The sequence below is a fragment of the Diplotaxodon limnothrissa genome, linkage group LG14 (genome assembly GCF_057381915.1).
Source record: "Diplotaxodon limnothrissa isolate DT_005_m linkage group LG14, D_limnothrissa_male_GT1.1, whole genome shotgun sequence".
NCBI lineage: Eukaryota > Metazoa > Chordata > Actinopteri > Cichliformes > Cichlidae > Diplotaxodon > Diplotaxodon limnothrissa.
The window spans coordinates 24880198-24901491 of record NC_140609.1 but is presented as its reverse complement, the minus strand read 5'-3'; the positions used below and the strand labels follow the sequence as shown (position 1 = coordinate 24901491).

At 37.6% G+C, this 21294-nt stretch overlaps 3 protein-coding genes across 3 annotated transcripts; 2 read left to right on the top strand and 1 right to left on the bottom strand.

The window, feature by feature from the left end:
• Positions 1-3598: 3598 nt before the first annotated feature.
• LOC146618892 (uncharacterized) lies at positions 3599-9986 on the top strand. The gene is made up of 4 exons (XM_085370129.1): positions 3599-3813; positions 8721-8934; positions 9078-9153; positions 9715-9986. Exons 1-4 carry the CDS (start codon positions 3599-3601, stop codon positions 9984-9986), a joined length of 777 nt encoding a protein of 258 aa, XP_085226255.1.
• Positions 9987-11744: 1758 nt separating this feature from the next.
• Positions 11745-13779, top strand: LOC146618891 (uncharacterized). Its single transcript, XM_085370128.1, has 7 exons — positions 11745-11802; positions 11966-12052; positions 12257-12510; positions 12666-12794; positions 12877-13017; positions 13509-13632; positions 13718-13779. Exons 2-7 carry the CDS (start codon positions 12010-12012, stop codon positions 13777-13779), a joined length of 753 nt encoding a protein of 250 aa, XP_085226254.1. The 5' UTR covers positions 11745-11802; positions 11966-12009.
• A 1173-nt stretch (positions 13780-14952) lies between these two features.
• Positions 14953-20360, bottom strand: LOC146618890 (uncharacterized). Its single transcript, XM_085370127.1, has 10 exons — positions 20328-20360; positions 18856-18930; positions 18480-18596; positions 17862-18177; positions 17478-17676; positions 17141-17186; positions 16974-17065; positions 15678-15788; positions 15285-15561; positions 14953-15159 (listed from the first exon to the last, which is right to left on the bottom strand). Exons 1-10 carry the CDS (start codon positions 20358-20360, stop codon positions 14953-14955), a joined length of 1473 nt encoding a protein of 490 aa, XP_085226253.1.
• Between the last annotated feature and the right edge of the window lie 934 nt (positions 20361-21294).

Genomic DNA, 21294 nt, shown 5'->3' with positions numbered 1-21294 from the left:
ATAATTTGCATTGCTTCTGGATTTTGGAAACGAGAACCAAAATCCAAAAGTTAATCTGTTAGCTAATCCAGTAGTTAACCCAAAGCTAATACATTTGCTAATATAATACCTAATCCATGAGCTAACAGGAAAGGAAATCCAGTGAGGAAATTGGTTTTCAAATCAGAATCGCTATTTTCAGTCACAAATAAACATTTGATTTTTTTAATACATTTACTTTTTTCCCTTTTTAAATTGTATTTTTTTTAAAATAAATTCATTCTTTTTTGTGAAATGAATTGTTGATTTGAAATATTTGTTAATGGATTCATCATTTGTTTTTGAAATATTTATTTATAAATAGTGTTTTTATGTTAAACTATTCAATAATAAATTACTTCAGTAATGTTCAAATAAGATGAGATAAGATAACTCTTTATTGTCATACCTGATACAATAGCACAACAAAATGGAAACTGTCCCATGTGGCCACTAAACACAACAAAACACAACCACCCATTTGGAAAAGAAATATTAAAAACTTATAAAAGACTTGCAGATGTGGCCTACTTCATATAGTGAATCATATAAGGCTTATATGATTTACTCATGAAAGTGGCCACTTTCTCATTACTTTCATATATTGTTTTAGTAAGTATCCAAAACATAGAAGTTTCATTTATATAATTTTTTCAAGGTATCTTATATCTGTTTTCACTCTTGTATGCTTTTCATACAAGTTTCACACAAGACAGATACAAACTTTATAAGATTTCAATATGGACAGTGTTAGTCAAGTTACTTGAAAATAGTAATTAGTTAATAATTATTGATTACTTCTTTAAGAAAGTAATCCTGTTACTTTGCTGATTACCCATTTTCAAAAGTAGTACTTTATTACTTAGTTACTTTTTAAAAACATGACACACAACCTAATTAAATTTGTAATGGTCTTTTGCATTTAATGCTTCATTGAGCTGTATGTCCGGATCTTGCTCTTTTTCACCATCTGGTGGTGCACTGTGGAGGCTACAGTTGTTTGCAGTTTGGGTCTCCACCCGACCGTTTTATTTGCTAACGCACATGGTGTCTGCTAGTGATGTGGATTAACAGTAGTCCTGTGCCATGCTACAAATTTTGGTATATATCCAATACCCAGTCAATACAGGGCCAGTATTGCTGATATCAGTACCAATAATTTTAATTCATTCAGGGAGCTAATATCAGCAGAATAGAATGCCATGACTTATGAGGTGAATTCCCAATCTGCAATTTTCTGAACATATTTTAATCACTACTATATTACTGTGGTTGTTACTTTCCAAAATAATTGCTTAACACAGTGGCTGGGGGGGGGAGGGGGGGGGGGGGGGGGGGGGTTCCCAAAATGCAAAGCCATTGTAGGGGAGGTGCGGCATAAATTTAAAAAAAAAGACACTGCTAGCATAATGGACAGGTTTTTTAAGGGGTTCCCACACAAATGAAAAGCAGAAGATGAAGCATCGCCAAATATGCTTCCAAACCAACTTCCTTCCAAGCCAAAGACTATAAAATATGATGAAGCGTATCTACCTTTGGCGTCAGCTGCATAGCGGTGGTGCCAAGTAGGGGTGGGTTTCAATAATCGAATTTCCGATTAAAATCGTTTTTATCTTTTAAAAAATGGTATTGATTCATTAAATCCTGAATTGATTTTTAAATATAAACATACGGTGCCAGAAACGCCAGGATCTTAGGTTAATTACCTTTAATTACCACGGGCTTGCCGGCGGGCCCAATTTACAAGCACTGTTTAAATGATCCTAACTCCGTCATCGTTTATGCTAGAATAAAAATGCGAACGGTTTTGAAAAGAAGAGAAGCAGAGCTTTACGGGGATATGCGGTGCTTTACGCTAGCATGAAGCATACACAAGCTAATCCTGTCTGAACTGAGAAGCAAAACTCCACCTCCAATTTTACCATGTGTGCATCACGCTACTGTAACTCTTCAAGCATTTGAGCAAGAGATGAATTTTAAACAGCGACTGAAAGCTGAGAAGACGAGCTTTACAAGACTTTATGGTGCATTATTCAAATGCACATGCAAAGACGGTCCCATCACTGAGCAGAGACCGGTGTTGCGCAGCGGAAGGTTCGGAATTTTGAAAAATCTTATAGTGAACAGAGAAAATAGAGAGAGAAAATGTCAAGAAAAAGTAAAAGACCGAGAAAGCTACCCAGAAGGTTCATAGAGGAGGAAAATGACCTGGAAGGAACAGGAACAGAAGGAACCAAGCTCGTCTGGAGTTGCTCAATCTAAACAAAAGTAAGTAATGAATTTTGCAAACATAAGAAAATGGAGATTTACTTACCTGGGTGATTGAGAATGCATCAAGATAAGAAAATAACAATTTTGCTAAACCCAAGTTTCTGCTTTGTGTGAATTTTTTGTTATTATTATCTGTAACTTTATTTGTTTCAATTATCAATTATTTTTTACATATTCTATACATACTTTCCATTATTATTATGCTATTTTACAATTCTTTTAGTTTTTTTGTCTCTATGTATGCACTTACCTTTACCTTTAGTTACCTTTATTCACAGCTAATGCATGATTATCTTTTAGGCAAGTTTCTGCTGTACAGACCAACTCTGTAATGGAGAGGAGTCTCAGCCAGGGTCAGACTTGCGGACAGCGGGATCAAACATCTGGGAATCCTATTCGCTGAAAAACTGCTAAAACCCTGATGTGGTTCCCCAGCCACCAAGGTTTATCCCCAAAAGAACCCCTGGTGTACAGCCACCTCTAAATTGTGGAAATCCATCAGCTGGTGAAATATTTTCACATTTTTTTATGCTGATGTCCTCAAAATGCTGTGTACAAACACCAACAAAAATGCAGCAAGAAATCTATAGAGAGGGAGGAGGTTTGAATGGAAGGAGCTAACACCAGTAGATATCCAGAAATATCTTGGACTGCTACTCTACATGGCTGTTTTGCGCCTCCCAAAGAAGACTTCTGGAGGACAAAAACAATTTTTCAAACTCCCTTTCCTGTCTCTATTATGTCCAGGAATCAGTTTTTTATAATATCAGCTAATAGCTGAAGATGTCAAAAATGACAAGAAAAAAAGGCAGGTCTCCATTAGGTCAGGCCTCTTCTTGAAATGATGAGAATCCGAAGCATGTCCCTGTATCATCCGAGGCAGAATATTTCTGTGGATGAGAGTATGGTTGCTACAAAGGCCAGGTTGGGAATCAAAAAATATATGAGAGACAAACCAACTAAATGAGGGCTCAAGTTTTTTGTACTAGCTGATGTAAATGGGTACACCATAGATTTCAAGCTATACATAGGCAAATCCAAAGTGGCCTCTGGATCTCCTTTGATGTGGTCACATCTCTCATCAAGAAGGACTACGTTGGCTCTGCCTACATCATATACTGTGACAATTTCTACACAAGCCCCCTCCTCTTCCATCACTTGGGCCAGCAGGGATTTGGGGCTTGTGGCACCTACAGGCAAGGGAGAACAGATGTTCCATCCACCCAAGAAAATGCCCTAACTAAAAAAAAAATCACAGAGAGGGTCAATAAGGTGGATTAGAGATGGTGACTTATTATTTATGAAGTGGATGGACACCAGAGAAGTGTCAATCTGCAACAATATCCACACTGTCTACACCGGTGACACAGTATTACAATGGCAGAAAGGGGAAGATGGTGAGCGTCGAAGGGTCCCTGTCCCTAGGCCCCTAGCAGTGGCTGACTACAGCCGCTACATGGAAGGAGTGGACACGTCGGACCAGATGCTGGCAACTCACTCAGTCCACCGTAAAACCCGGAGGTGGTACATTACGGTTTTCCCGCATTTCCTGGACATTGCTGTGACCAACAGCTACAATAATTCATAAAGAATTATGTGCCAAACAGCAGCAGAAGCAGCAAAGTCGCCAGGAGTTCCAGGAAGCCTTATTTGCTCATCTTCTTGGTGTTTCTCTGAAACCTGAATGCCCACCAGCACCTGGCTCCAACCATTTTCTTGTCCCCACAAGCAGCAGGGAAGGACAGTTCAAAGGGAAGCATGGCCACCCAGGGAAGGCGAAAGTGCATTCTGTGCAAAAGAAAAACTCCCTGGCAGTGTGAGCAGTGCAGTGTAGCTCTCTGTCTCCAGGTGAGTAGGAACTGCTTCAGGATCATTCACACAGGCCCAAAAACGCCTGGATATTTGTAATATAAAAAGGCCAATAAATGAAAAACTGAAAGAGCAGGGCTAAAATACTTTTTTGTATATATTTATTATAGTTCATATGTTGAATATCAGTTTCCAGTTGATTATAAATCTCAAAAAACAAAGTTCATTTTTTTGTTTTGTTTTTTAAACTGTTGTTCCATTGTCATAACAATAAAATAACGTAAAATGTCTACCAGGTATTGAAAGCTAAGGTTATTCTGAATAAAGGGGCAAAAGCATTCACTTATAGTATGATTTCTGGCCCTTTTACAGCCAAAACTACCAAATAAGTCCAGGCAGCCTAAATGATGCTTGGACAATTTCAACAACCACCAAACAGCTAAAACAGTAGTGATGGGATTTCCGGCTCTTTTTGGAGAACCGGCTCTTTCGGCTCGGCTCACTAAAAAGAGCCGGCTCTTTCGGCTCCCAACTGGCTCTTCGGGTTGTTTTGTTGCTTTAATTAATTAATTATCAACAACAATGTAAAATTACACACAAAAGGAATTAGTAATATAAAAAAAATGTGGTTTTCTTTATGTATGTTTATATATAAATATTTATGGGGGCCCCTAGAGACAAAAACACGTACAAACTCCAAAGCACGTACAAACTCCAAAACACATTGCTAGTGTTAACTGAACTTCCAAAACAGAGCTACCTAGATCACTTAAATTACACAATTGAAAGCACGTGTCTATTGTTTTTGTATTAATACACAAATACTCATTCAAATAATTTAAAAAAGAAATTCATTTACCTGTTACTACCACACACCCAATCCGATTGTTGGTAGTGATGTGCAGATCGATCCTGAAATATCGATTCCTCCGATACCAATCATTTATGTTCTAGAATCGATTCTCACATTAAAATATCGATATTTTAGTAATTTAGAGTAAATTTGTAGTTTATCATTAACAGGAACACAGTGGAAAGAAACTATAACATTCGGATTGTCTACATTCAAAGGAACTACTTCCTCTTCCGCCTTTCATAGTCATGTGCGAAATACGGATGTATAAATGTCTCGCAGCGCCTTGGCGTGCGCACTCACAACAATGGCTGAGCGTAATTGTGCGGACGTATTTTACCTCCACAAACAGCTGAGATGTGGATTGCGATACATGTGGCAAAAAAGTGCTCCAAGAGTGAGGTGTTGTGGCCGTAGCCTACTAGGGAGACATTCAAAAGGTCTGTTGGGGGGGTGTAGTAAATACATTTTACAGGGTTTATTTATCGGTTAAAATACGTTAAATCACCGTTATTATTGGCCGGCCCGGAAACAGCGGGGGTGTCCAAATTCAGAGGCTGCTTCCACCTGAGGACCCGGCCTTCGCGGTCTAAGGAAAGCCGGGTTGTACATCACGAGCCCCCTCGGTGGAGGGTGAATACAACTGGGCGCTGACGTAAACTCTCGACCGTCTCACACTTCTGTTTAATCATTTTCTGTTTGATGTTTTTCAGCTGTGTGAAAACCCCGGAGGAACCCTCCTGAGGGATTAATAAAGTTTAATTTAATCTAATCTAATAACTTTAATCTCAGCCAAACCGATTTACTCACGAACAAATAAAACACTGAAAAAGCCAAACAATAACATTTTTAAGTTATCAAAGTGACTTGTATATCATGTTTAACCCGAGTAGCGAAAGACCGCGGGGGTTTGAAAACAATGTGTCGGTCGGCTCAGATATTTGAAGTTTACACAGCTACATTCTCACCTGAAAATATGTTAAAAGTTTTTTGCGACCCAGAAAGAGAAATAAGAGTGATATTAAAACTAAGTAGCTGCCGCCATTGTTGGAAACTGGAATTGGCTGGGCCCGCTATGAATTCTGCGATATGGTTTTTCAATTTTGTTGTCCGGGTGGAAAATCGGGAGAAATTCAGGAGAATGGTGGCTCCGGGAGATTTTCGGGAAGGGCACTGAAATTTGGTATTCTCCCGGAAAAATCGGGAGGGTTGGCATGTATGGTAACATATGGCAACATCACTAACCTTGTCAAACACCTCAGAGTAAATCATATCACAGAATATGAGGAGTGTATGTTGAGGCGAACTGAAGAGAAGGACAGGGACAGGTGCTGCTAGGGCGAGACAGACGTCTCTCATGGAGTCCTTTAGTGCTGCAGGCAGGCAAGGTGTTCAAATAGGCACAACTTCAGTTTTTTTATTTCTATATGATGAACTCTGCATTATTAAGTGATAAGAACAAGTAATCTGATGCCCTGTAATCATTATGACGCTATAATTTGAGATACAATAAATAAAATACATTTTTGTACAAAGTATCGGTATCGGATCAGTATCGTCGATACCACCCTGAATATTACTTGGTATCGGATCGGAAAGGAAATCAGTGGTATCGCACATCACTAATTGTTGGTACTTCCTGGCTTGTGTAGCGATCGTGGCTCAAGAGTTGGGAGTTCGCCTTGTAATCGGAAGGTTGCCGGTTCGAGCCCCGGCTTGGACAGTCTCGGTCGTTGTGTCCTTGGGCAAGACACTTCACCCGTTGCCTACTGGTGGTGGTCAGAGGGCCCGGTGGCGCCAGTGTCCGGCAGCCTCGCCTCTGTCAGTGCGCCCCAGGGTGGCTGTGGCTACAATGTAGCTTGCCATCACCAGCGTGTGAATGTGTGTGTGAATGGTATGGGCTCAAAATGTGGTCATAAATATTTTGTACTTGTAAAAAAGATTTGTATGTGTAAAAAAAATTTGTGCGTGCGTAAAAAAGATTTGTATGTGTAAAAAAGATTTGTGCGTGCGTAAAAAAGATTTGTATGTGTAAAAAAGATTTGTGCGTGCGTAAAAAAGATTTGTATGTGTGAAAAAGATTTGTGCGTGTGTGAAAAAGATTTGTGTGTGGACTTAGAAAAAAAACCCCTGCAAGTTACAAGTACGAATTTTGACCCTATTTTTCTTCCTTTAAGCTGATTGGTCAATGTCATGTCAATCACAAATTAAACAATCCAATCAGAGAACAGATGGGTTTGGCTGTCGGGGGGATGCTTTACGGACCTTCAGGTCCTGGAAGGGTTGCAGATTGAAGATGGAGGACAGCGGTGCCGCTTCTGCGGCGCAGTTAAGCTTTAGTTTATGGTTTACTGGAACAAGCTAATTGTCCAGACATATATTTTTGAATATCATGTTCGTTTACTACACTGTAATTTTTCACGGTACCAAAAGATAGCTTAAAAAGGGCTCTCAACATTAGCCCTAGTGTTGCATGTGTTTAAATAGTCTCCTGTGTGGCACGGTCTGTCTGCTTAAACATCAGCATCGTGGAGAATTATGTGTTTGGATTTAAGTGTAATCCCGATGAGATGTCGTTTTGGTAATAATTGGAACTGAAATGCTCTGACTTGACCTTAGCACTGGTCCCAGGTCACCCCCGAGTTTGTGTTAGAGTAATACTACAGTAATTACAGTATACAACAACTTTCAGCAGCTACTGAAAGTTAGGGGACCTAGCTTAACTTTCAGTAGCTGCTAACGCATTAACGAGCAAACCGCGCTAACGTGTTATGCTGCGCTAACGGAAAATCGGTTAATGTCATTTTAAGGAGATTACTGCTGACAGCACAAATATATGTGTGTGTATAAAGTATCTGATTTCAGTTTTCTTCTACTACTGTAATTATGGCTTAACAAGCTTCCTCAGTGTTCTTTTAAACTCTCACTCATGACTATTAGTTATACTGTTAACTATTTTAATATTAGGTTAATAAGGGAAAAAGGGATATATCGGGAAACCATATGGTATTGTTTAAATGAAGATGCAGATGTTCAATAACATATAAATATATTTTCAACAGGAGCCAAAGACTGCAATAGAGAAGGCTATACTGAATCTTGTGGGAATTCTGTCAACTTCCCAGTCTGATATTAGGAGTAGAACTGCAACCACATCTGTTACTGCGACAGTGCCTCAGCAAACCCCAAGAGTGAGCACCCAAATAGAAATGCAAAGGTAAAAAGAAAAAGAAAATTGCCAGTAATGCTACTCCTTTCTTTTTTTTCGGGGGGGAGGAGTGTTATGGAACAGTAATCAAAGATATTCAGTAAAGTAGAAGCCCAGATAATTAGGTTTGTATTTCAGTTGTTCATATTTTTAATATTCTTTTCCCTGTATTCTGGAGAAGACATAAAATCTGTACTGACAAGGATATAATGAATACTGGATTCAAGGAACCCTTTTGGTTTTGAGTTACTCTTTGGTTTTGGTTTAAAAATATAATTCATAGGCTTTAACCTGGCATGCACAAAAGTAAAATGCTGCATCCAGGATTTGTCTCTATTGTGTGTTCAGCTTTTACTCTTACTCTCTTTTATGTAAGTCATCTTTTTATTTAAACAACCTGCTCTGCAAATTACCTATGCTCTTGGATCCTCCTTAAACATCATTATGACATTTCACCTTAACAGTAATGCAGTACTTTTCCAATCAGATGAGTAGTCTTGCTTTAATTTGGAAGAATTTGGCGCAGTGTTTAATGCCTCAAATGTATAATCTTATTTACAGGTCATTTCCAGCAATGTTTCAAAGAAGGCAATCCAAAGGAAAGAGGCCTTTCCCAGCTCCTAGTAATGTCATACATGCAGTTCGCAACCTTCAGTTGCAATTCTGTCTTTTGCCTGACTCCACGACAAAAACCCCAAAGAATGAAATACGGCTTCTTCAAGCTGGACTTGGAAGGCGAACTCTCAGCATAGCTGACAATGCTGATCATGAAGAAGTACTTTTCTCAATTTTAGATGCCTTTATCTTGTCAAAAAAAAATCAAATTTTAAACTTTAAAATTAAAATTGAAAAATGTTACAATTTGATTTGACAAACTAATGATGAGGAAATGTTTGATTTCTTTTAACCCTAATTTAGATTACTGTAGCTCTGCATGAAGAGTATCCGAAGATGAAGGCCCTAACTGGTGGATGGCTCTTGTATAAAGCAGGAGGTAAGTCATTTTAACTCCCCGACTTTGTGTCTGAGTTAATAGAAGACATTTACTTAGAGCCAAAAGCATCCGGATAAGTTTTACAAGAAGCTTTTTTGTCTAATTAAAACATTTCTAACACTTCTTCCGAGAATAACTTATGGAACACTGATATGGCTTTTATTATTTATTTTTCAAATTTGTAGGCATGGTCTTTTTTTTCGATTAACTCACTTTTTTTTGTGCATTGTGATTGAAAAGCTATAAAGGCATAAGATGCACATCAATACACTTCCATTGTTTACAGGTATAAGATCAACAGTACAGCACCACTTAATTAAAAACTTGAATATTCGGAATATGTTTATGGATGAAATATTGTTTTGGTCTAGTGATTCATTCAACATTTTAAGCATTGTTTAAAAATGAAAAGCATAGTTTGCTACAAGGTAGTTTTTAAAGACATTGCTATACAAGAGTAGTGTTCCATAATGTTATGGATTTATTTGTACTTTATGATCTCAACTTTTAGAACATTGCTGTATTGCGAATGCATTATTTGGTTTTTGTTCCATATTCTAGGTGGTAGCGGACAGAGAAATCTCTCTCTAGTATCTCAGGGAACACAAGGCTACACAGCCAAGACGCTCAAGATGGCCACCAACAATGGAAAAAATACTCTTTATATTGTCCCTCTCCAAGAAAAAATTGATACTACACCTCTTCCACATGATGCTGCAGAATTCAGCAAAATGCCGAAGTCTCAGTGCAAGACCTGTGGTGTGACTATGCCTCTTCAGCTACTTGTTTGTCACGTAGAAAACTGTGTACAAGTAAGCCAAATTCAACAGTAAAACAAACATTGCTACCACCTTTGCTAAAAACTAAAACTTTTTAAGTTGTATTCTTTTTACTACTTTCAAAATGGAAGGACAGAATATTATGCTTTACCCAAGACTACTTTGGGTGAATTTCCAGAGTCAATGTATGTGCTGAAATCAGTCGTAAGTTTTGCTCTAAATGTCTGTGAAGTTTCTCAGTTATCCCAGTCATTGTAGTCTAAAGAGTTTGCAAAGAAAACATCTGGACTTCTATAAGTTTTCTTGAAGATGTGCCACCTCTCATCTGAGAAGCTTCTTCGTTTCTTTAGAGCATAGGTGTCAAAACCTGTCCCGCAGCCTAATTACATTTGCCCTGCGAAGCCATACCAAATTACTATTAGAGTTGGCCTACTGGTATTATACAGCTAATATATATATTGTTTAGTATTAAGCTTTGCTTGTTTCATATTCCGTTTTTTAGCAAAACGTGTTTGAGTCCATAAGAAAAGATTCATTCTTATATCTGGAGGAACAAATATATTTCAATAAATATTAATGTTAGCCCGCGACTTTGTTCCAGTTTTGAATTTTGGCCCACTGTGTATTTGAGTTTGACACCCCTGCTTTAGAGCAATTGGTGGAGAGTCCAAAACTTTATGCCCTATTGGAGTGTCCCCATGAGGGGCGTTGATCCCCTAGTTTGCTCTAAATGACAAATCGTGAGCAGCATGTAGCTACCATAAATGTGTAATGTAACATTAGATTCCTTTACCAGGAAGCCGCGTGTGAAAGCATAACTGACCAGGCACATCAGAATGAAGTCCAATTGGAGGTGAGTTCCCAGATATATTTAACATTGTAATATGGACAATACAAAATTCCAAGCAGATCTTTGTTCAACTGTTTCATTATTTGCTAATTACCTGTGGCATTCTGTGCTAGATTTGGACTGTTCATCTTTGCTAGGACTAAAATAAATACACTTTTTAATTGCAATATCCTCTTCAGCCTTCTTGTCCTGTTTGTGGAAATCATTATCCTCCAGATGACTTGATCTTGCATGCCAGTACATGTGGTGATCGGTAAGTTCATTTTAGTTGGACAACACTAAACAAATGCTATGTGTAGCACATTTATAGTTGCTCTTGCTTCTGTCTTTGCATTATGTCATAGCAGGGGCTCATCCTTATCTAACCTGTTCATCTTCTATGATCATGTTGACCACATGGATGAGCTTTTATCAGTGTTCATCCTGGCATTTTAACAATATACTTTTGCTTCTTTAGAGTGCATTGTTTAGGTGACCTTATCTTTTATTGACAGTATTCCTGCATCCATCTATCGATCGATCGGTTTAAACACTGATGTTTTTTTTTTCTTTTGCAACACTTTGGGTAAAGTGAAGTGGATGACCTGCATCACGCAGCACATGAAGTCAGAGACACACTTCTCAATTTTGCTGCTGAGATGAACACTGACATCCCAGCCAACAATAAGGAAGGTACTTTTCATACCAAATGTCAGAGTATATTTAAAATTCCAAATTGACGTGCTTACCAGAAAGTGTGCTGGGCCTTAATTTTTTGGCTTACTGGGTTTACAGTACAAAATGTTATTTTTGCATACAATGTACTTTATCTTTTAGTAGAACAGTGGAAAAAGGCCAGTGATCCCCAAGATGCTGCAGTTTTGTTTAAGAGGCATCTCTTAAAGGAAAAGGAGGAGAACCCCAAAATCACAGCTATCATTGACATTCGACAAGATCAAACATCCCAGAGCCGAGAGATCATTGCTTTCTACAAAAGACCACAGATTGATTGGGCAGGACCTTTTCGTTGTTCTTTACAAGGTAATGCTTATGGTGAAGCATAGATTCAGTTACTTTCTTTAAAGGCTGTTTAACATTCCAACTTGGTAAATGAGAATTTTCCATTAAAGGGTGCTGTAAAGCAGTTTGTAACTTTACTTGTGTTGTTGTTGTTGTCTTTTTCTTTTTCCCAATTTTAAAATAGGTGACACAGCTGTTGGCACTGGGGTCCAGAGACATTTTTTCAGCATGGCAATGCTAAAGTTGCAACATGGCTTTAACATCCATAGCGGTATGTTTCTATATCCTTTTCTTAATTAATGTGAGATGAGTTTTTAAAATAATCCATCGAGAAATTTACTCCAGAAGTTTAAAAAAGAAAAAAGAAAAAAGATTGAAGTATTTGCATCATGTTTGACCACTTCATTAATCAACTACTTACGTCAATAGATAACGCTATACCTTTTTTTATTTTTCTTGTACTGTTCTTCTCCAGGTGCAGCCAACATGACCCTTCTCTTTGAGGGACAAGAGAACCATCTAGTGCCTTCTACTTCTCAGATTTTGGCAGACAGTGACTTATTTGTGGTAGCAGGCAGAATGATTGGGCATTCATTTTTGAACGATGGGCCACGATTGCATGGCCTCAGCAAGGCTATTATTCACATGTTGGTCCATGCTGATAGAGACACTGTCACTGTACAGCTCGATGATGTGCCAGACCTAGATATTCGTTCTACAATTTGCATGGTGAATACTAATTTACTTCAAGCCTTTGTGAAATCATAATTTAAATTAACTCATTATTTTTATATACGTGTAAATACCCCCCCCCCAAGAAAATGCAGATTTTTTATGCAATATATTTGCAACATACTAAAATGGAATTTTTTTTCCTCTATAAGCTTGATGGTAATAAACACCTCACTGAGCAGCAGAAGGATGACATTAACAATTTGGCCATTTCCTGGGACTTGCCACCCGTTAGTGCAGAAAACCGCAGATGGCTGTTCCAACAGCTTCTCCATCATGCAGTAAGATTGCCCTTTAAAAAATTTTTTTAGATTGTCATCACCTAAGCAAATGTCATGTGGTTATTTTTAATTATTGTTTTAGGTGATAGGCCGAACTAAAAGGCAGACAAAACACATCAGAAAAGGTCTGAAGGACACCGGATTGTTGACTATGCTTCAACAAAGACCTGACACAGCCTCAGTGGTCTTTCCCCAGCATGAAGACAGCATTCTTACTGCACAGGTATTTCAATGCATTTCTAATATGCCGACTACAGTGACAAGGCTAGATGGCATGACAGTTAATGCTGCTTTTAGGGGAGGCTGTAGCTCAGGAGGTAGAGCAGGTCATCTACTGATCAGCAGTTTGACCCTGGCTCCCCGCTCTGTATGAATTTTTGGTAGGAAGTACAGAAAATAACAATGTGATTGTGACAATGATAATTGTTGTAGAAAAAACTTTGAAGGGTCTGGGAGAGTAGAAAATTAAGAATCAGTCCTTTTACCATTATACTTTAAGTGAGACAAAATGATTGATTGATAATACTTTATTCATCATGAGGAAAATTCTTTTAAAGGCTGCCAGATAATCCAGTGCCATCATGAGCACCCCCTAGAATACACCATATATAAATGCCAAGTGTCGGAAAAAAGTCCCTTCGCAAATTTAACATGTAAAAAAACTGTATTTAAGGCAGTTGCATTCTTAAGTGTGTCTCTGAAATCTCATTTTAGGCTGTTCTTAGCCACATTGTTTGGCCAGGAGATGAGGGCGATGATGAAGACGATGATGATCCACCTTACCCACAAAGCATCCAAATGCAAACAGTTGGATTTCTGAAGACCTACATTGAAACAGGCGAGTGTAATTGCATTGTGATTCAAAATTTGAATCTAATTTAATTTCTAATGCATTGATTATTTTTACAGCCACTCCATTCCAGCTCAGCCAGCTGATGAGGTTTTGGGTCGGGTGGGAAATTCCGACTGGTACCATGAAGGTTGAAGTAGTCGAAGCAGACTACCTCATATCCTCTACATGTTTTGGAACGTTGCGTGTGCCTGGGCACTTCCACGAGTACAATGTCTTTTCCAAACATGTTGATGATTGCATTGCAACTTGTGCCACAGGTTTCGGCCTTATTTAAAAGCAATTTGTAGACACTGGATGTCGAATAAACTTGCTAAACCATGCTTGAAAAATGTTTTACATAGCCAAAAGTTTCACTGTTACTTAGGCTTATTGATTTTTTGTGAATATTGTTATGCGAGTTTAAATATAAAAATTAAAGTTACAGTTCCCACCATTAACATTTATATTTGAAGTTAAGGAGCTAATGATTGTGTTATTTAGGTTTCAGTCATTGTCATGCATCCGATTTACATCATCTCTTTGTTTGAAGAAGTTTCCTGGATTACACGATTAATACCAAAGCTGTATTAAATGTTACACACAGTCCAATGATGTTGAATATAATGTTAATAAAAATCTGCCACACTGTCAGCTGTGGTCAAGCTATTTAATTACCGCATGCAGGACAGCTAACACACATCAAAACATTACAGTTCTACAGTCATGAGAGTTTTTGTCACTTTCAAGCTGTTACCAATAAAGTCAAGTTTTGGGCTATGAAAATTGGATGATAATTTTCCGGATTATTTTTGAGGTTGTTTGAAATCATTTTGTAAATCAAAGGAAATATGCTTGAACACCCCAAATTGAAATCCAGAAGTTGTTAAGGACATGGATTTGGAGCAGCAGTTATTGGACTTAAATACAAGTTACATTCTAGACTCCATCACAGTTAAGAAAAAGAAATCTTGTCAGACTGTAAATAAAGTATATTAATTGAATCTTGCCTTTAAAATTAAATAAAAATATAAATCAGCAAGAATAGGCATGATGGCACCTAAACAAAATTTTATTGAAGCTATTATTAAACAAAGGACTTACATGAGAACAGAAAGCATTTATCATGTTACCTTTGCATTAACTGACAGATTATCAGGAAAATATGGTTTAGTAAACTCATCAAACACAAAATGCATTAACATTACAAAACTGAAAATAAATATTGATGCAGACTTTTAGTAACTGTCCTCAGATACAAAAACTGATAATTCAACATAATGTAAACATCTGTTAGGGCATATTATTTTCAACTATCACTAGATAAAGCTATAAATCCTGCCTGTTCTCAAGAATGCCTTCCACATACTGGAGAAGGGAACTGTAAATGTCAGCCCCATAGGACATAGAGGGTTCCATGGGATTGAAAAGGTGTCTCACTCTTTCCAAATCCTCACTGTCAAGTGGAGACACAAGTTCTGGAAGGTGAATACCAGTTTGGTCCAAGTCTGCAATGTCCACATCTGGATACTCTGCCTGAAATTAGACGCCATCAATTCAGGAAGTCTTTAAAATACATGCTTTATTAATTTTGTCAATGATATACATATATTTTTTTTTCAAAAAAGCAATTTGAATAATTTAGAGATGTGTAATCATACCACAATACTTTCAGGAGGATTGACTGGATTCTGAGTCTTTCCAATCTCCCATAGTTGGTTTGGGGTGTAGTTCCGCTCTGTCCTAAGAGAGTGATTGTTCCAGCCTTCAATAAACGTCTCCAAATCTGCTTGGATTCGTGGCAAAAACACATACTGTGCACAAAAAAGGTCAGTACAGTTTGTTGGATCCAACAGTCTGTCTTCCTCAAGTCTGTGAAGAAGATCGTAGTAGATGTTGGTGACAACATTCCAAACGTCTCGCCACAGGCGCTCTATCCTTTAAAACAAAACAAAAATTTTAAACGTAATTTTGTTAATAACACATTCAATAATTAACGCCAGAATACTACACCTGGCAATCAAAAATATGTTTTTGTTGTAAATTAGGAATACCTTTGGTTATGCACGCTTTTGCCAGACATAAAGCTTCCTCTACCACAGCCCCGAACTTCAAACATGTATCGAGCAATGTCAACATTCTCAACTCCTTGGTCTCCCCTCACTCTAGAAATATGAAAAACAAAGGACACAGAAATTGCAGAGTATCACAGTTTAGCAATATTTTAAAGTTAATCATTTAAAGAAAAATGTGAATGTTTTACATTCAACTGTATAATATTTTTAGGGCTCTTTGAGCTCTTATGCAGAGCTATATTTGTAAATATTTTCCCCAAAAGTACAATACACAACTAGCAATGTTAACTTGCAAAGTCAGTGAAATGGTTGTTCTATCACAGTCTGGCTGAGCAGCTGACTATGTGAAGTATTAATATTTGACCCAAGTGCAGACAAAAATGGAATGTGGTACAAAACTTGAATGTTAACAGAAAGCAAGCCGTTTCTTAAGGCTGGTAAAAACTATACAAAACAAAAGGCAGAGATGAAGCTAAACTGGGCAGACTAAAGATAAACATAAAAACAAAAACATGAAACTCGCCGTGGATACAAAGATACCTGAAACCTGGAGCGTAGAAGCAGAGACGCATGGAAACATGGCACAAACGACAACAGACAACATGACAAAGAATGAACAGAAACACACAGACTAAATACACACAAGTGTGATTAGAGAAAATGAAAACACATGGGAAACAGCTGACACTGATTTGACATATTCGTCCATATTTATCTGATCTTCTACATTTGTACTACATTGGTACTCGCCCCCTCATACACTTCGCTCTTTTTCAGCTTCCCTTCTGTCTGTTCCACATGCTTGCCTAACTACAATGGGACTCAGAGCCTTTAGTTGTTCTGCCCCAAGACTTTGGATGTACCTCCACCAGATCTCCGGACAACAAACACTTTCACCACTTTTAAGTCACGTCTCAAAACCCATCTATTCAGAATTGCATACACCTGATTCTGTATTAGTCCATTTTAACTTGATTAGCTTTTATACTGTCATGCTTGCTTTTCTCTTCTTTAACTTATGTCTACATTTTATTTGCAATGTTTCAATATATTGTATTGTTGCTATTGTAAGATAACCTTAAGGTGTTATAAAACGTGTTATTATTATTATTATTATTGTAGTATTTCTCTGAAAATATAATACAAATGATAGGAAAATTCAATCATTTCCAGACAGCAAGCATGTGTGTCAGGCACGAATGTGTATTCAAAATATAAGTGAGACTGATTTAAGCCTCTATGCTCTAATGTGAACAGCAAGTTTTTGCATTATACCTCAATGGAAATCCATGCTTCTGTACAGCCTCAAGGAAGAACGTCAGTGCTGTAGAAGCCTTGTTGTTGTTAGCTGCTTTCAAGTACAAGATCTGAAAATAAAGAGACATTATGGAAGTACTAGTACTAGCATCACATTTTCTGCTATTTTAGTGAAGAATGCAAACCTTCCTTGAGAAGCCATCAACACCACCAAACATCACAAGTCCATATCTGTAAAGAGACAAAGACACAGCCCCTAAGACTTCAGCCACTGAGTATAATTAATTAATTGCATTTTTCACCAATAATCAAATATGATATATAAACACTAATAAATATATATATATATATATATATATATATATATATATATATATATATATATATATATATATATAAAACTGCTAACTTGGCAGTAAAGTGATGGCGTAATGTAAAATACAGTGTTTGCATATGCATGAATGAGTTAAATAGTAATGGGCCCAAATGTGCCCTATGACTATTGAGTTATGTTAAACTTACCTAATTAACTTATGGTTGGTGTCAATGTGGAGCAGTGACAGAGGACCAGGAACACTGTAGGTCCTTCTGACAACACATCCAAGATTTGCCATCCTTTCAAGGATTCCAGCGCTGTCAACACAACGCATGGAATCCCATACTCTGTTCCACTGCACCCTGTGGCCCAGTGCCCTGAGGCATCCTTTAACCATTCTGTAGCCTAAAAAGACATTCCATAGTGAAAGAATCACAACTGCACATTGGAAGGCACTTATAGTACAGTAAATCAAACTACTAACTAATCATGACATTCAGCTAGTGTTATTCATGTAAATATGAACGGTTGCTAGCAAGAAAAATAAAATAGCCTTATTACAAGCATTATTTTTCACATGAATAACTAACCCAGATTTTTTGATTCCTGTTTTATGGCTGCAATTAAGTTGTCAATTTCATCATCTGATAGTGAGCTGTAGGTTGCCGTTATTGAGAGGCCCCACTCTTCCATTCTTCGTCGGACTGTTTTCTGCGATATGCCCAAAAGCTTGGAGATACAAGGAACGGAGAGGTCCATCTTTATTAGATCTTTGAGGTGGTCTTTGGAAACATAGAGCTTTGGCCTCCCCCGTTCACCAGCTGAGCTGTCAACAACAATGGCAGACCTTCTTGTATCCATATCGGAATGGATGAGGCAGATGAGGTGGTGAAGAGCTTCAACCACCTAAAAAATGGTTGCATTAAAATATTTAGTTGGATGAAATCCTGGAATTCAGTTTTACCATCTTACTATCATTATTCTTATACCCAATCTTTATATTGAAACACAGAACAAAATTTCATCTTGGATTTAACAAGGCAATGGATGACAGGTGCATTTGTATAGCATAATTACTACACTGTAAAATTAACATTATAAGATACATAAGAATGGCATATATTGAAACGATTTTTAAAGATAACCAAAACTAAATCAAATAAACCTACCACTGATGGAACATTAATATGAGCAGAAAGAGAACAGACTAGAGTTGATGCGTTCACGCAGAGGAACTCAATATGATCAAGGTCCAAGGGCTGCTGTTGGTAGGACTGCACCAGCCTATTTTGAAGGTTTTGGAAAACATGTCTTCCTAAAGCCACCTGAAAGAAGAAAAAAATTATTCAATTACTAATATCATATGAAGTGCATTGAAGGAACAATGAAATGTCAAACTGCGTAAAACTCAATAAAACCAAATAATATTCTCATAAAATCTTTTTATTTTGATTAACTTTGTAATACAGTAAAGAAACTGAATTGCATTAAAAATTATTTTTAAATATGTTTTATCCTGTGCCACCTTGCTGTATTCAAAAAATTCAAACAACTTTACTTTAATAATGAAAAAAATGAACCCACCAAAGAGTCACAGGAACATCCCAGGTTCTCTGTTCTGGAGGGAGATCGACCAAGGTCCACTTGATTTACAGTCACCTGTTAAGTAAAACAATCAGGCAATTTTCAAAGATTTACACGTTTCTCTATGGATGTATCATACACTCTACTATTTCTCTCTCTGAAGTACCCTGTGGATGTTCCCATGATGACACAGATGACCCACAAATTTAGTATAGCACACTTCAAAACACATAACCCGATGCAGAAAGACTTTAAAAGTCCCTAAACACATGTGACATCTGTTAGGGTTGAAAATTTACTTTACAAAATTATTAAGTAAGGCTGTTTCATTTTTTTTTTAAAGATGTACACAACGCAAATGTGCTCATAAGCATGTTGGCACTCCATGTTTGAAGGTTGAGAATGTCATTCAGCGCTGTATTCGAAATATTGCAGGTACACATAGAGTGCAGAGGGGTTTTTTGCAGTATGCTTACAAACACACGATAATGGTTAGATTAGTCTCTGGATTAGGGAGGCTGAACAAGATGCCGTGAACTGGGCCTTAGAATCAGCATATGTTTTTATTGTCACAGTATATAAGCTGTAAAGCCCGTTTCAGCATTATCCTTTTTGGGAAGCTGGTTCACACAAAAGGCTGGCACTATAAACTTGTAATTTCAACTGCTGAAGCAAATCCAATCTTTTTAAATCATTTTCTCCTGAATTCCTTCTTAAATTTTTGAACAGGACACATCCAGCAAAGCAAATATCAACAGACATTAGCTTACTGACACCAGACAGACACTGCACTACAGTTAACTACAGAAGCATTCTTGGTCAATCTGGTACTGTATAACAGAGTACTTCTCAATGTCACTGCCTATAAGCTGTCATAAATCCCAAAACGCTCACTCAGGAAGCTTGTTAAGCCATAATTACAGTAGTAGAAGAAAACTGAAATCAGATACTTTATACACACACATATATTTGTGCTGTCAGCAGTAATCTCCTTAAAATGACATTAACCGATTTTCCGTTAGCGCAGCATAACACGTTAGCGCGGTTTGCTCGTTAATGCGTTAGCAGCTACTGAAAGTTAAGCTAGGTCCCCTAACTTTCAGTAGCTGCTGAAAGTTGTTGTATACTGTAATTACTGTAGTATTACTCTAACACAAACTCGGGGGTGACCTGGGACCAGTGCTAAGGTCAAGTCAGAGCATTTCAGTTCCAATTATTACCAAAACGACATCTCATCGGGATTACACTTAAATCCAAACACATAATTCTCCACGATGCTGATGTTTAAGCAGACAGACCGTGCCACACAGGAGACTATTTAAACACATGCAACACTAGGGCTAATGTTGAGAGCCCTTTTTAAGCTATCTTTTGGTACCGTGAAAAATTACAGTGTAGTAAACGAACATGATATTCAAAAATATATGTCTGGACAATTAGCTTGTTCCAGTAAACCATAAACTAAAGCTTACCTGCGCCGCAGAAGCGGCACCGCTGTCCTCCATCTTCAATCTGCAACCCTTCCAGGACCTGAAGGTCCGTAAAGCATCCCCCCGACAGCCAAACCCATCTGTTCTCTGATTGGATTGTTTAATTTGTGATTGACATGACATTGACCAATCAGCTTAAAGGAAGAAAAATAGGGTCAAAATTCGTACTTGTAACTTGCAGGGTTTTTTTTTCTAAGTCCACACACAAATCTTTTTCACACACGCACAAATCTTTTTTACGCACGCACAAATCTTTTTTACGCACGCACAAATCTTTTTTACACATACAAATCTTTTTTACGCACGCACAAATCTTTTTTACACATACAAATCTTTTTTACGCACGCACAAATCTTTTTTACACATACAAATCTTTTTTACGCACGCACAAATTTTTTTTACACATACAAATCTTTTTTACAAGTACAAATCTTTTTTACAAGTACAAAATATTTATGACCACATTTTGAGCCCATAGAATGGGTGGATGACTGGATATGTAAAGCGCTTTGGGGTCCTTAGGGACTAGTAAAGCGCTATATAAATACAGGCCATTTACCATTTAGGAAACAAAAGTTCAACACTGCCCCTAGCATCCTGGAGCACTTCCGTTGTGTTTTGGAATTTGTACGTGTTTTGGAAAAAATTGAAATATGAAAAAAGAAGAAAGAATGCCCAGATCTTTAGTTAAGGGAAAGGTTGGCATTTAGAAATATTAATATCACACTCAACTGCCTGCGTTTTATCTTCCCACTAATGGGTGGACAGTTCTTAGGTGCCTGTGCATGTTGTTTGTGGAACCGGCTCTATATGATATCCTTTTCTTGCAGACTCTACACTCTGCCTTTGTTTTGTCAATAAGATTGAAATGGTTCCAGACTTTGCTTCTTTTCTTAGTGTCACTTATTTTCTTTACCGTACCTTTCCAATGTGACGGTGTTGTCTCTTG

Coding starts and splice junctions, on each gene's coding strand:
- LOC146618892 (XM_085370129.1), top strand. CDS start 3,599: ATGGACACCAGAGAAGTGTCAATCTGCAACAATATCCACACTGTCTAC. Junction 3,814..8,720: donor CACCGTAAAACCCGGAGGTG/GTACATTACGGT, acceptor TCTTATTTACAG/GTCATTTCCAGCAATGTTTC. Junction 9,154..9,714: donor GCTCTTGTATAAAGCAGGAG/GTAAGTCATTTT, acceptor TCCATATTCTAG/GTGGTAGCGGACAGAGAAAT.
- LOC146618890 (XM_085370127.1), bottom strand. CDS start 20,360: ATGGAGGACAGCGGTGCCGCTTCTGCGGCGCAG. Junction 17,677..17,861: donor ACAGGAATCAAAAAATCTGG/GTTAGTTATTCA, acceptor ATGTCTTTTTAG/GCTACAGAATGGTTAAAGGA. Junction 15,789..16,973: donor AAGCATGGATTTCCATTGAG/GTATAATGCAAA, acceptor TCATATTTCTAG/AGTGAGGGGAGACCAAGGAG.
- LOC146618891 (XM_085370128.1), top strand. CDS start 12,010: ATGGCAATGCTAAAGTTGCAACATGGCTTTAACATCCATAGCG. Junction 12,511..12,665: donor TTCGTTCTACAATTTGCATG/GTGAATACTAAT, acceptor TTCCTCTATAAG/CTTGATGGTAATAAACACCT. Junction 12,795..12,876: donor AACAGCTTCTCCATCATGCA/GTAAGATTGCCC, acceptor TTATTGTTTTAG/GTGATAGGCCGAACTAAAAG.